This window comes from Mauremys reevesii, linkage group 6 (assembly GCF_016161935.1).
Source record: "Mauremys reevesii isolate NIE-2019 linkage group 6, ASM1616193v1, whole genome shotgun sequence".
In the NCBI taxonomy this organism is placed as follows: domain Eukaryota; kingdom Metazoa; phylum Chordata; order Testudines; family Geoemydidae; genus Mauremys; species Mauremys reevesii.
In genome coordinates this window covers 125,888,588-125,901,739 of record NC_052628.1, presented here as the reverse complement: position 1 = coordinate 125,901,739, position 13,152 = coordinate 125,888,588, and the positions used below count along the sequence as shown (strand labels likewise).

Genomic DNA, 13,152 nt, shown 5'->3' with positions numbered 1-13,152 from the left:
GCAGTTCCTCCATTGTTGTCGGTCCTGGGTTATAAATTCCCACAAGTTGATGTTAATGTTGAATTTCCTCCTATTAACCTTGAGGACATCCCTGTAACATTTTTTTCTGCCCTCCTCTGAGGTTTTTCTGCCTTGGCTGAGTTGAGAGTAGACGACTTGTTCTGGCAGTCTGGAATCAGGCATCCGGACAATGTGGCCCATTGCTTCTTGTCCTATCCTTAGAGGTTAACAAGAACAATTTACCTCCCTTCGCCTTGTAACAACCTTTTATGTACTTGAAAACTGTTACAATGTCCCCTCTTGATTTTTCTCTTCTCCAGACAAACCAAACCCAGTTTTTTCAGTCTTCTCTCATAGGTCATGTTTTCTAGCCCTTTAATCATTTTTGTTGCTCTTCTCTGGATTTTCTCCAATTTGTTTACATCTTTCCTGAAATGTGGCACCCAGAATTGACACACTACTCCAGTTGAGGTCTAATCAGCATGAAGTAGAGCGGAAGAATTACCTTTGGTGTCTTGCTTTCAACACGCCTGCTAATACATCCCAGAATGTTTGCTTTTTTTTGCAACACTGTTACACTGCTGACTCATATTTAGCTTGTGATCTACTATGATTCCCAGATCCCTTTCTGAACTACTCCTTCCTAGGCAGTCATTTCCCATTTTGTATGAAGACTCTTGTCACTGGGGCAGCTGGTTTTGAAGCAGCTTTTGACCATTGGAGCAGTACAAAGCTGACCCAGTGTAATGGAAGATGTGGCCACATATACCGGGTATGCAGAGATCATCTTGGCCTAGATTCCAGGAAGACTTTGTTCCTCCCTGAATCAAAAGGCCTCTTCTTCAACTCAGAGGCTAAAAGGCTTGTGTCCTTAATGAGGCCCAGCTGTCAGCCCTTCCCTCCCAACTGACAGGTTATGAACTTCCCTGGGGGACAGATAATTCTAGCTTTATCCAGGAAAATTCATGCTGCATGATGAGAAAGGAGACTCAGGGTGGAGAGGGTGGGAAGAAATGAGAGCTAAAGATTAATCCAGAGGTCGGTAACCTTTCAGAAGTGGTGTGCTGAGTCTTCATTTATTCACTCTGATTTAAGGTTTCGCGTGCCAGTAATACATTTTAACGTTTTTAGAAGGTCTCTTTCTATAAGTCTATAATATATAACTAAACTGTTGTATGTAAAGTAAATAAGGTTTAAAAAATGTTTAAGAAGCTTCATTTAAAATTAAATTAAAATGCAGAGACCCCCGGACCGGTGGCCAGGACCCAGGCAGCGTGAGTGCCACTGAAAATCAGCTCGTGTGCCGCCTTAGGCACGTGTGCCATAGGTTGCCTTCCCCTGGATTAATCCTCCCCATTTTTAAGTTAAATAAGACTTTGAAACTCTTTCCTCTGATTTATGCAATAAAATAGTGTCTTACATAATTATCTTATGGAGTTTGGTCAAAATCTTGTTTTATATTATTCTTTGAGGTCCTCGATATTTCAGTGGAAATACAAATGCATTACGTAATGTTACAGTAACTCTAGGAGCGCCATCTTCCTACTGTCAGAAAATGAAATGTCCTAGGGAGCTTGTATGGTGTGTGTGAATGGAAGTACATAATTCTGAATTAACATGCATAATTACAGCCACATTTATAAGAGCTACCTATTGCTTGAATCCTGCTCTTAACCAGGGGCTCTGCAAGACATTGAGACAGCATAGGCTGCACATTGGGAGTGCATGTTACAAAATCTAGTAAAATAGAACTTGACAGGCTCAGTGATCTAGAACAAACTGAATTCAGCAGGAGGACTTAAAAGATAAGTGATTAAGTGACGTGGAAAAAATAATTTCATCTGAAGAAAAGCAAGCCCAGTGTCTTTTATGGTTCTAACCATACCATAATTGCAAATGTAAATGTTTGAACTACCTCAAAAAACTGAAATGAACGAATTATCTTATGTTTGATGATCATTTTTTTTCTTGTAAATCTGCTGTATCCAATCCATTATATAGCAGTCAGGAATAAAATCCAACCAGAATTCTTAAGTCTCCATGACCCAGATATGTCCACCATAATGTTACTAATGCATTGAATTTAAGCATTTTCTTCTATCTTTGCTTGAGAAGGTAGGAGTTACAGAGCCACAAGGACATTAATTTATATATTAGTTTCTTATATACCGTAGCTTTCTTAGAACTGGATTATTTGCAGTTGTCAAATTGTGGTTAGATTCAACTGTTTTTAAAAATAAATGTATTTGGAATAACAAAGATGGAGAATTAATGTTGACATGTTAAAAAAAAAATCCAGTGCAAAAATATAAACAATATTGCTCTTAAGCATTGTGATGTTCCCCTCTGGTGTTGGCTGGACCAGTGATGTGCTAGGTCATTCCAATCCTTGACTTTGGGAGTCATCCTTACCTTGCTCTGCTGTGAGAATCCCCACATAATAAAATGGCTGAGAGTGATCACAACAATAAGGGGATTTTGGATGGCAATATGAAGTCTCAGTCTATACTGAAAAATGACTGTAAAAAGGCATTGTGATGTTCCATTTGTCATTCAAGATTCAATATTAAGTAAAGTTTCTAAGTTCAGCCAGTCATGTAAATTGAATCTGGGCCCTTCTGTTCTCATGCATTATTCATCAAAAGATTCTGCAGGCCGAATGAGTGCAGTCAGTTACACGTGTGCAACATTGTCTTCAATAGGATTGCACAGCTGTAACTGACAAACTCACTAAAGTTTTGTTGCTGCAGAAGAAAAATAATTTAGCTCACTCTTCTAGCTGCAGCTCTGCCAGGCTAATGGGAGTAAACGGTTGTATTAAAAAAAGCAAAGAATCCCTGTCCCTAAAGTAAGCAGCTGTAACTGAATATATACAAGGAGCAGATGGGCCCAAGTGAGTGAGTGCCATTTTTACCCAGTCACTCTTCAGAGTAGAAAAGTCCTTTGATTCCAGCAACTTCAATTTTTGTGCTGGAAGTACTGGTTTAAATTGTAACTGCTGGAATAAATTTAGCTGAAATCATCTGTAATCTTAGAAGATTATGCACCAAAAATTCATGGATGGAATTCTTAATTTCACAACTGTTGGAGGCTACTTTAGAAGGTAGTTGGTGAGAGTCCTGGGGGTAAGGAAAATACCTTCAAATCTAACAGTCATTATTGCAAACTTTGCAGGAACTCTGCTTTGAAATGGGAATATATCCAAGGGTACTAGGCAACTTTAGTGCTTGGTAGCAGGGACCATATGGACAGTTGGTTTACGGCAGGCTAGCAGGGGATAGACTTGCACTCCAGGTTGCAGTACACAAATTGTTTGTCTAGAGGAGCCCTTATTCATTTACTATTAATGCAACAAATACTTCTGCTGCTTATCTCAACTGAAATATTCAGTGGATGTTTCCTTGACACCATATTGTGTCTGTAACTTTCTTGAAACAAAATTTGATGTAACTGAATAAACTAGATGCTTTCCATCCTAGAGTGTGGAGAAAAACTGAATTTATAGGGAGTTGGTTAAAATCCAGAGGTAAAGACGGTGGCACTACAGTCTCCGGAGGAGAGTACTAAAACTCTTATTCAGATGTTTACAGAGGGTAAATGAGTTTCTACAATTGAAAAACTAGCAGTTATCTTCTGCGTCTCAAATCTTCCCGAGAGCACCGAGGAAGATGAGTCTTGGAATAACAGATCTCCCATTCTCTCTGGGAAAGTCCATTTTGTCTTTGCAAATATCAGATATTTCTTCTTTCAGTCACCTTAGCCTTTGCAATATTGGTAGGTAGTTCAACTCTGTTTTATTTTAAATTATGGTTTGAGATAGCTGTTGATAGGCTTAAAAGCACAGTCTGTTTGAAGAGAAGAAACTACAGGGAGCTTGAAAACCATACACTTAACAGCCTGAAGAGTAAGGTGTTACTGGGCAGTGTGGAAAAAATTGTCTTGCCACACAATTCAAAACTCCCAGTGAATGGCTAAGATGTATTTTCCCTTGTGTACTGCTCACCCTGTACTGAGTTTGTCAATCAGCTTTATATTATAAATACTCTGAAAGCATAACAGAAATAAGAAAAGTATTAACTTTTTACTCTTCCTATTTTTACTTCATTTTATATTTTCCTGTAACAGAAAATGTGTTTTACAATAGTGTCTAGAGGTTCCAACAGTGCCTGGTACAGTGGTGTCCCAGATAGCTCCAGGCCCAAATGCTTACGAACCGAAAGGACAAGACAGGGGATGGAGGATCACCCCCATTTTATAGATGGGGTTTTGAAGCACAGATTAAGTGACTTGCCCAAGGTTACACAGCAAGTCTGTGGATTCAGGAATTAAAGGGGGCATGGCCAGGGTATTCCAACACGTTGCTGGCCATGGGCACTGATAGAAAATATGGGATGGCCGCTATCCAGAGACAATGACCAGTTGAGAAACAATCTTTTGCAGGCTGCTGGAAGGGAGAGCGTGCATAGTTTCCTACCAAAATGTTTGAGGCCTCCATCTTTCATATCAGACTTTCACTAATGAGTGTGTGGCACCCCTGAAGCAACACCCTCTGACTTCTTGAAGGGAGAAGGTACATTATTTTCCTTCAACAGCTTGGCAGCTGTGTAGGTGCATCTCTGCCACCCTCCTTGTTCCTGAGATTTCTAGCTGCTGAGCGGGGTGGCAGTTTCTCTGATAGGATTTTTCCTGCAGCTTCAGTTTGAGTCTTTCACTCTGCTCTTGCCTTTGTTACTGCTCCTAGATTTGCAGTCAGTTTTACTTTTGCTTAGAAATTTCTGAATAGCAGCAGTTTTCACTTCTGCAGCTTGACAAACCAGCAGGAGCAGGAGCACCAGCTCTGTGTGCAGACTTGGGAGGATTACAGTTCCTCAATTCACAGTTCACATTTGGAAACTTATCTTTGCAACCATAAGTGTTAGAAACTTCATTTTTAAAATGAAAACTTAGATTCTACAGAAGATGTTGGTACTTGTCTGATAAAGCCGCCTCCTTCCCCGAGGGTACGTTAACTCTTTAAGGCCTTGAAAATGCATGTTTTCATGGCCATCGCTTGGGCAAAGCCAGTGACTCTGAAAACCACCCCTAAAACAATTTTGTGGGGGGTTGTTTCTCAAGTTGTTCCTTTCAAAACTTTAATTTGCTGAAATTTTGTTTTTCTTGATACTAGAAATTTGATTGACACTAGCTAAGAGACTAAAGAAGTTTAGCTTATTTAGTTTATCCAAGCGACATTTAGGAGATGACTTGACTACAGATTGCAAGTACCTACATGAGTAGAAGACTTGATAGAGGGTTCTTTAATTTATCAGGCAGACATAAGATTCAGTGCTGGAAGCTAAGCTAAGAAAATTTAGACTAAAATAAGGTAATGAACCATTGGAGCAATTTACCTAGGGATGTGGTAGCTTCTGTCACTTGAAGTCTTTAAATCCAGATGAAATCTCTCTCCAAAAGATGTGCCCTAGCTCAACAAGAAGTGATGAATTGGGTGCAGGAGCCATTTAGTGAAATTCTATGGCCTGTGTCGTGCACAAGGTTGGACTATCTGATCATAATCCCTTCACTTTTCACAGATTCAGATTTAAAAAGTTTGACAATCAGGCTGAAGTCTCCATGTCTTGGAAATATCTTGGCTATTGTATCAGAAGGGTAGCCGTGTTAGTCTGGATCTGTAAAAAGTGTCAGAGTCCTGTGGCGCCTTATAGACTAAGATGTATTGGAGCATAAGCTTTTGTGGGTGAATACATCTGACGAAGTGGGTATTCACCCACGAAAGCTCATGCTCCAATACGTCTGTTAGTCTATAAGGTGCCTCAGGACTCTGTCGCTTTTGGCTATTGTAGCTTCCTAAGAAACAGGACTTTTCTGTGAAACTATAAACTTTAAAAGGGATTAATTCCAGTAGAGAACCTTGGGAACTTGCAAACATACAGATTTTTAGAAGTCTAGGGTTTTGGGAATCTGTCTTGAAAGGGACCTGATTCTCAGCTGGTAGGTAATCTGATAAATCAGGCCACTTGCAGTGTTTCAGGTTGGACACTCTAAAAGTGAGGCATGCAAAATCACTTCTGAAATTATTTACTGCATGATGTAACAGTGCATGTTTCTATTAATTTTATTTGGCTCTATCAGGTGAAATTACAAAAATACCTATGTTGGGGACTTGATTGCAAAGATCAGGGAATGATACTCAGTGAAAAAAGATTGAATGGCTGTGTGTTTCTGTACTGCTGGCATATCTGAGTCTATTGAATTCAGCAATTTCACATTTTTATTGATACGAGTAAAAAGTGTTTGGAAAAAAACATTTTAAAAGGATTTCTTTTCAGGGATGCAGTCTAATATTAGTCTCACGGTACCTATGTCCACTTCTGAATGAAAGACTGGCTTGACCTGTATGCTTTATGCTTATCCACTGATAAAGGCTCTAACAAACTCATTCTTTACCATCAATAGTGTAAGTTACATGCTCCATATTGCAAAAAGACATTTTGAATATGCTGGATAGAACCCAGAAAACAAGCTGTGTCTCATTGGACAGTGAGACAAATATGGAAAACTTCACACTTTAAATCAGAAAAGGCATTGTTGGCAGTGTTATTGTTTAAAACTAAAATAAAATAGTTCATATCGCATTATATACAAATTCCTGCTGCTTTGCCCACACAAGTTGAAGGAAAGAACTGATGTTCCCTCTAGAGAACCGCCAACAGATGATATCCAGCTTGGCCTATACTGATTATGGATAACTAGTGATCCTAATGGAGAACACATGAGTTCTGACAGGACTTAAGTACATAAGTATATAAGTGAGTGTCAGTTTGGAAAGTTCTTCTAATTTTTTATAGATTTTTCGTTTTCAGTAGGTTTACTTATTTTCAACGTTGAGGGCTTTACTGTTTCATTGTTTGGGGATTAATCAGTCTTATTCTGGGGTAATTACCTCATTATAGACTTGATTGCCTATTTAGGATTTATATCTTTCTTGGTGTGAAATTACAATTGTTTTAGGTCCTGAAGCAAGGTTTTCCTGGGAAGTGTAAAAATATAATCAGGACTCTGATAATTACTAATTTACTTACCGATCCTTTTACCTGTTCCTTTCTTACTAGATCCTGGATTTGAGCATTTTAAGATAGCAGAAAAATCCCATGGGAATTGGATCAAGCTCTACCTAGAGGGAAATAATTCAGAAGTCCTCTTAAACCTTGGCAAAAAGGTCCTTAAGCAATATTTAGAGGCTCTGAAGATCCTGAGTTCTTCACTAAGCAAGCAAGTGGCACAATACGACATGTATTCAATGATGGTGGGAACTGTGATAGTCCTGGAGGTATGAATTGATAAGTTTAGGAAGGAGGTTATGGCGTTGGCTGTGCTAGGGGACAGTGGACTTGATGTCCCAGGAGGTCCCTTCCCAATTTATGTTCTTGTGAATTCACATCTCATTATGAAGCGGCTAAGAGCAGAAATGTTCAATTTGCTCTTTTGATTACATAGTATGGTCTTAGTAATTATTACTGCTGGAAATTGGGAACTGGTTCACAATGTTAACTCTTTCCCATTGAAAGATGAAGTATAACTTTTTAACACACCAAAATTATTCTATGGGATAAGTGTTAAGAAACTTTTGGTATAATCTCTTTGGTTTATGCTTTCTATGCTTTGATATTTACAGTAAGTGAGCAGATGTGCTCCAACTTTAACTGCTCTTGTATCCACTAGCCAATATTGCTTCATGAACAGAGCTGCTCTATATAAAAAGAAAAGAGCAGCTATGCCAACGTTCTGTTTGTGCCTAATGATGATGTAAAGTTCACATTTCAGCAATCAGGGTCAAATTCTCAGATGTAGGAACACTTATTCTTTGTGCTTAAAGGTGTAATCCTGGGAAAGGAGTGCTTTCTGCAAGGAGCTCAGTGCCCTCAACTCCTGCTCCATACAGCTTCTAACCCAGGCCAAGGGACCCACCTCCCCCTCACATTCCATACACCAGTCTCCGAGCCACACTCCTCAAGGGCATCTAAGAGAAAAACCCAAGACTCCTCTCATAAGTCTTCCAAAGACTGTAACCCAAGTTGACCAGGTAAGGAATCTACTTCTAAAAAGCAGAGGTTGTCAGTGTCTTCAGCTACATCAGCACTATCTGTTCTCCAGTCCGGTACTCACGAGGCTGCTGGTTCCTCAGGTACCAAGGGCACCATTTGACAGAAAGATGGCAAAGCCTTGCACCTGGAGAGATCATCAGTACTGTCAGCGGACTGAGGTGTCAAGAAGAGCTCTTCCTCTACTTCCTTGGTACCAAAGAAGCTCACTCAGGCTACAACCACACTTCTCTCAAACCGGCTGAGACTCATGGTGCTGTCAGCTCCCGCAGCCGCTACTACTTTGGTGCAGACAACTGGCTCTGTACTGACAGCACTTTCTGTACTGCAGGAGTTTTGTTTTCTGCAAGACCTGGCTGTGTCTGAGATGCCTGATTCTCTGCTCTTGGCTCTGACATACTTTCATTATCTAGGGCATTGAGAGAGCTGTAAATTCACCGTGTACCGGCGGTTTCATCTCAAATTTCTCCTGGGGCTTCACCATTCCATAGAGAGTTTGAGGAAGAGGATTCTGATGAAGATCTTGCCTTGGTTTCCCAAATATTGGTCCAGGACTCTCCTCCTCGCTCCTATAGAGGCACCTTTCCAGAAGTCTCTGAGCCAATCACCACTCATGACACAAGATATCTGCCAGAGTCTCATATGCCTTTTGCACCATCTTCTTGGCCTTAGTTGGACCCTTGGGCAGCCCATGCCAGCAATTTTTCAACTTCAGGCACCACCTGTTGCAGAGATAGGCAGCCTTCATCAGATGCCCCCTCTAGAAGACCTCGAGAAGAAACCTTTGAGAAGCAGGAAGCTAGACACAATGAAGAGGTCTGTCTTCTGGTCAACTTCTCCCCCTTCATCTCCGGATGAAGCACTTACACCTCCTCCTTCCATCCGTGGTGGATGATTTTAAACAGTTTCATTATCTGGTTAAGAGAATTGGTGACTCCTTGCAGATCTCTCTTGAGGAGGTTGGCATGGACTCCAGGGTTACTTTGCATTCTCTTGGGATCTATACACCTGCCTACAAGAGAAGGTGTAGAAAGTCCCAAACAGCTCAGAGATTCTGTCCTGCCCAATTCCTGACCTCCCAGTGGTTGTATGAACCGCATCAGAAGAGGCAGAAATTCCAGAGATGGAAACCATCCACCTCTCAATCTTTGGCCTATCACCTCCAATCAGCAATTTTGATGGGCTAATTGAGGGTCTGAATTAGCCTTCTCATCCTTGCCAGTTGACACCAGTTGATACGAGCTGCACCAGTTCACCTGCCTTCATCGCATTGGCAACTGCATTTACCCTTTCAGGTGGGCTTGAGAGTCAGTCACCACAGAAGACTACAAGAAGGCTCTTGACTACACCATCTATTTTACTACTCTTCCGCAGACCAGCTCACTTTCCCTGTTGCTCTTCAGGGACCCCTCTCATGAGAGTTTGCTTTGTCAAGAAATAACTGTCTCCTATGCCTGGGTGCTATAGAACCAGTTCCCATGCAGCACAGAGAAAAGGGATTTTATTCAAGGTACTTCCTGGTACCAAAAATGAATGGTGGTTGGAGACCTAGCCTAGATTTTAGGCTATTCAACACCTTCATATGAAGGTACAAACATTCAAAATGTAGACATTGCTGTGATAATTCCATCGTTAGATCAAGAGGTTTTATACTCGGCTCTTGACTTTCAGAATGGATATTTCCACATTGCAACCCACCCATTTTACAAATGATTCCTATGTTTTGCTGTTGGCTCAGACCACTTTCAGTACGAGGTGCTCCCTTTCGTCCTGTTACCTGCCCTGAGGGACTTTTCAAAGGTCATGTCAGTAGTAGCAGGACAGCTCTGCAGGAAAGGTATTTTTTTAGTGTTCCCTTACCTAGATGATTGACTGCTGAAGGGTCACTCCCTGGAGCTAACTTCATGGGCAAATTCCAAAGCCGTAGACCTCTCCCTCAAATTGGGCCTACAACTGAACATTCAAAAATCCACTTTGACCTCTTAGAAGGTCAAAACTTAGAATTCATAGGAGCTCCTCTCAGTTCAGTAACACTGCAAGAACCTCCCTTCCACTGCATAGGTTTGTGGCCCTTTCCAACGTAACCCATGTTATCCAGCTCACCGCCCTGGTCAAGAACTGTCTTCAGTTGTTGAGGCATGTGGCAGCTAGTACCTTTAGCATAGATCACATAAGACTCGAAAGCCACTCAAGGGTGGCTCAGGACTGTCTATTCACCAAACAGACACAGTTTAAATATGCTATACCTTCCATACCCACCTAAGTAAAGGAATCCCTCCGTTGGTGGAAAGACTGTCACATTTGTGCAGGAGTCCCATTTGCACATCTTTCCCCAGTGGTCATCATAATGACAGATGCCTCCCTGCGAGGGTGGGGAGCGCATCTGGATACTCTCACAGCCCAGGGAAAATGGATATTACAAGAGACCATGCAACACGTCAACCTCCTGGAACTGAGTGGTCATATCTGCCTGTCTCCAGTTTCTACCATGAATCAGGGGCAAACACATAAGGATCATGATGGACAACATGTCATGCAAGTTTTATGTCAACTGGCAAGGAAGAGGAGCAAGCTCCCCTCCCTCCGCACTGAGGCTGTCAATCTTTGGAATTGGTGCATACGCAATCAGGTTGTCATCACAGCAGCATATCTTTCAGGGGTTCAGAAAGTGACTGCGGATGCACTTAGCAGGCACTTCTTCCAAAGTGATGAGTGGGAAATAGATTCTAGCACATTACACCACATATTCTGGCAATAGGGCATACCCACTTTCCATGATAGACTTGTTTGCAATGGAGATAAACAAGTTTATCTGGAGAAAAACTGGGCCCAGTTTTGCTCCAAAGGTGGGCTGGGTCACTGATCCTTGGGGGGATGCCTCTCATTTTCATTAGTCATTGGATCTTCTGTACACGTTCCCACTGGCTCTCCTCTAATACCCAAAATTCTACTCAAAAAAGGGCAAAGCCAGAATCATCCTAATAGTTCAGAGCTGGACAAAACAAACTTGATTTCCTTACCTGATACAGCTGACTGTTTGCTTACTGGTCACTCTCCAGGCTACTTCTCATGTCCTCTCCCAGGCAGGCAGGAAAATCCTTCACCCCAACCTAGTAGCGCTTTGTCTCAAAGCATGGTTGGTTGATTACAGGATTAGAGACAATTTGCTCAGAGAAGATCGGATACTATTACACAGGAGGAAACAGTCTACTCACTACACATACTCTCAAAAATGGGCAAGTTTTGTCTGTTGGTGTAATCTCAAACATATTCCACCGACGACGTCATTGCTGCCAGATATACAGGACTGTATCCTAACACTAACAAGGTCTGGGCTGTTGCTGAGCTCCATTAGAGTCCACCTGGCAGCCAAGATGGCTTTCTATTCTCCAGTAGAGGGTTATTCCATTTTTGCCCCCCCCCCCCCCACAACAGCAGTGAGGTTTCTCAGGGAGCTTGGAAATCTTTTTCCGACAGTCAAGTGTCTAACTCTGGTTTGGGACCTCAATCTGGTTCTTAAATGTCTTACAAGACCACCGCTTGAACCAATCGCTACCTGCTCACTCATCCATTCATCAGTGAAAATGGCATTCCTCTTAGCCATATCATCAGTGCAACAGATCAGGGAAATAGGGTACTCATGGCATGCCGCCCTTTCACAGTACTTTTTAAGGACAAGGTCACTTTGCGACCATACCCCAAATTTTTACATAGTCTTCTCTGAGTTCCATATTAACCAACCCATTCACTTGCCAGTCTTCCACCCTAAACCTCACCTAGATAAACGAAGCACTGGTGCATACCCTTGATGTCAGGGGAGCCTTGGCTTTCTACCAGGATAGGGCTAAAGACCCCGCACATTGTTTGTCTTGCTCACAAATAGATCAAAAAGGTCTGTAATCTCTAATCAGACTGTCCAAGTGGCTATCCGACTGCATTAATTCTTGCTACAAATCTCATAATATTTAAGCATCTTCAGACAAATGAACTCATGCTACAAGGTCCCTTTTCACCTCTATGGTATTTTTCAGAAACGAGCCCATTATTAAAATATATAAAGCTGCTACTTGGTCTTCTGTACATACTGTGACAGACCCAGGCCAGTGGGGTACAGGAGTCTGGTAGAGGGCAAATATACTGGTCACTGGATGAGCAGTTTTCTGTTCCCTGAGTGACCAGAGCAGGGGCTGCACTAGAGTAATCAGGAACCTGCTAGAACTAATCAGCCTGTCTGCCTTAATCGGAACACCTGCAGCCAATCAAGGCAGGCTAATCAGGGCACCTGGATTTAAAAAGGAGCTCACTCCAGTCAAGGAGGGGAGAGCCAGAGGAGAGGAAGTGCGTGTGGGGAGCTGGGAGCAGGAGGCACAAGGAGCTGAGAGGGAGAGGCTGTGCTGCTGGAGGACTGAGGAGTACAAGCATTATCAGACACCAGGAGGAAGATCCTGTGGTGAGGATAAAGAAGGTGTTTGGAGGAGGCCATGGGGAAGTAGCCCAGGGAGTTGTAGCTGTCATGCAGCTGTTACAGGAGGCACTATAGACAGCTGCATTCCACAGGGCCCTGGGCTGGAACCCGGAGTAGAGGGCGGGCCCGGATTCCTCCCAACTCCTGATCAGACACAGGAGGAGTTGACCCAGACTGTGGGGAAGATCACTGAGGTGAGCAAATCTGCCAATAAGCGCAGGACCCACCAAGGTAGAGGAGGAACTTTGTCACAATACGTTCGGTGACCACTATGCAATAACTCCTGACTCTGCTGCTGCTGCTGCTATGTTCAGCTCAGGTGTACTTTCTTCCATACTGGACTTGTCTCTAAAGCCCCCTCCTCCTTAAAGGGAAAGTGCTTGGTAGTCACCTAGAATGGAGCACCCATAAAGACTCTCTTCAGTTACTGTGCAGTAACTGTCGTTCTTCGAGAACTGTGTCCCTATGGTGCTCCACTGCGCGCCCATCTTCCCCTCTGCTTTGGCGCTCTCTATTCTACAGCGCCACAGTAGAGAAGGAACTGAGGGTGGGTTCACCCGTGCAGCGCTATGTAACAATGACTTG

The 13,152-nt window shown here is 42.4% G+C and overlaps 1 protein-coding gene across 5 annotated transcripts in view; it reads left to right on the top strand.

Annotated features, from left to right (window-relative positions):
• PIGG (phosphatidylinositol glycan anchor biosynthesis class G) overlaps nucleotides 1–13,152 on the top strand; it is a 129,309-nt gene that overhangs the window by 34,254 nt on the left and 81,903 nt on the right. For 4 of the 5 annotated variants that reach the window (XM_039545180.1, XM_039545181.1, XM_039545182.1 and 1 more), the window contains exon 7: nucleotides 7,113–7,330. The exons of the other annotated variant lie outside the window; for it this stretch is intronic. In XM_039545180.1, coding sequence (XP_039401114.1) covers nucleotides 7,113–7,330 — 218 coding nt within the window. The remainder of the gene's footprint in view (nucleotides 1–7,112; nucleotides 7,331–13,152) is intronic. 5 annotated transcript variants of the gene reach the window in all.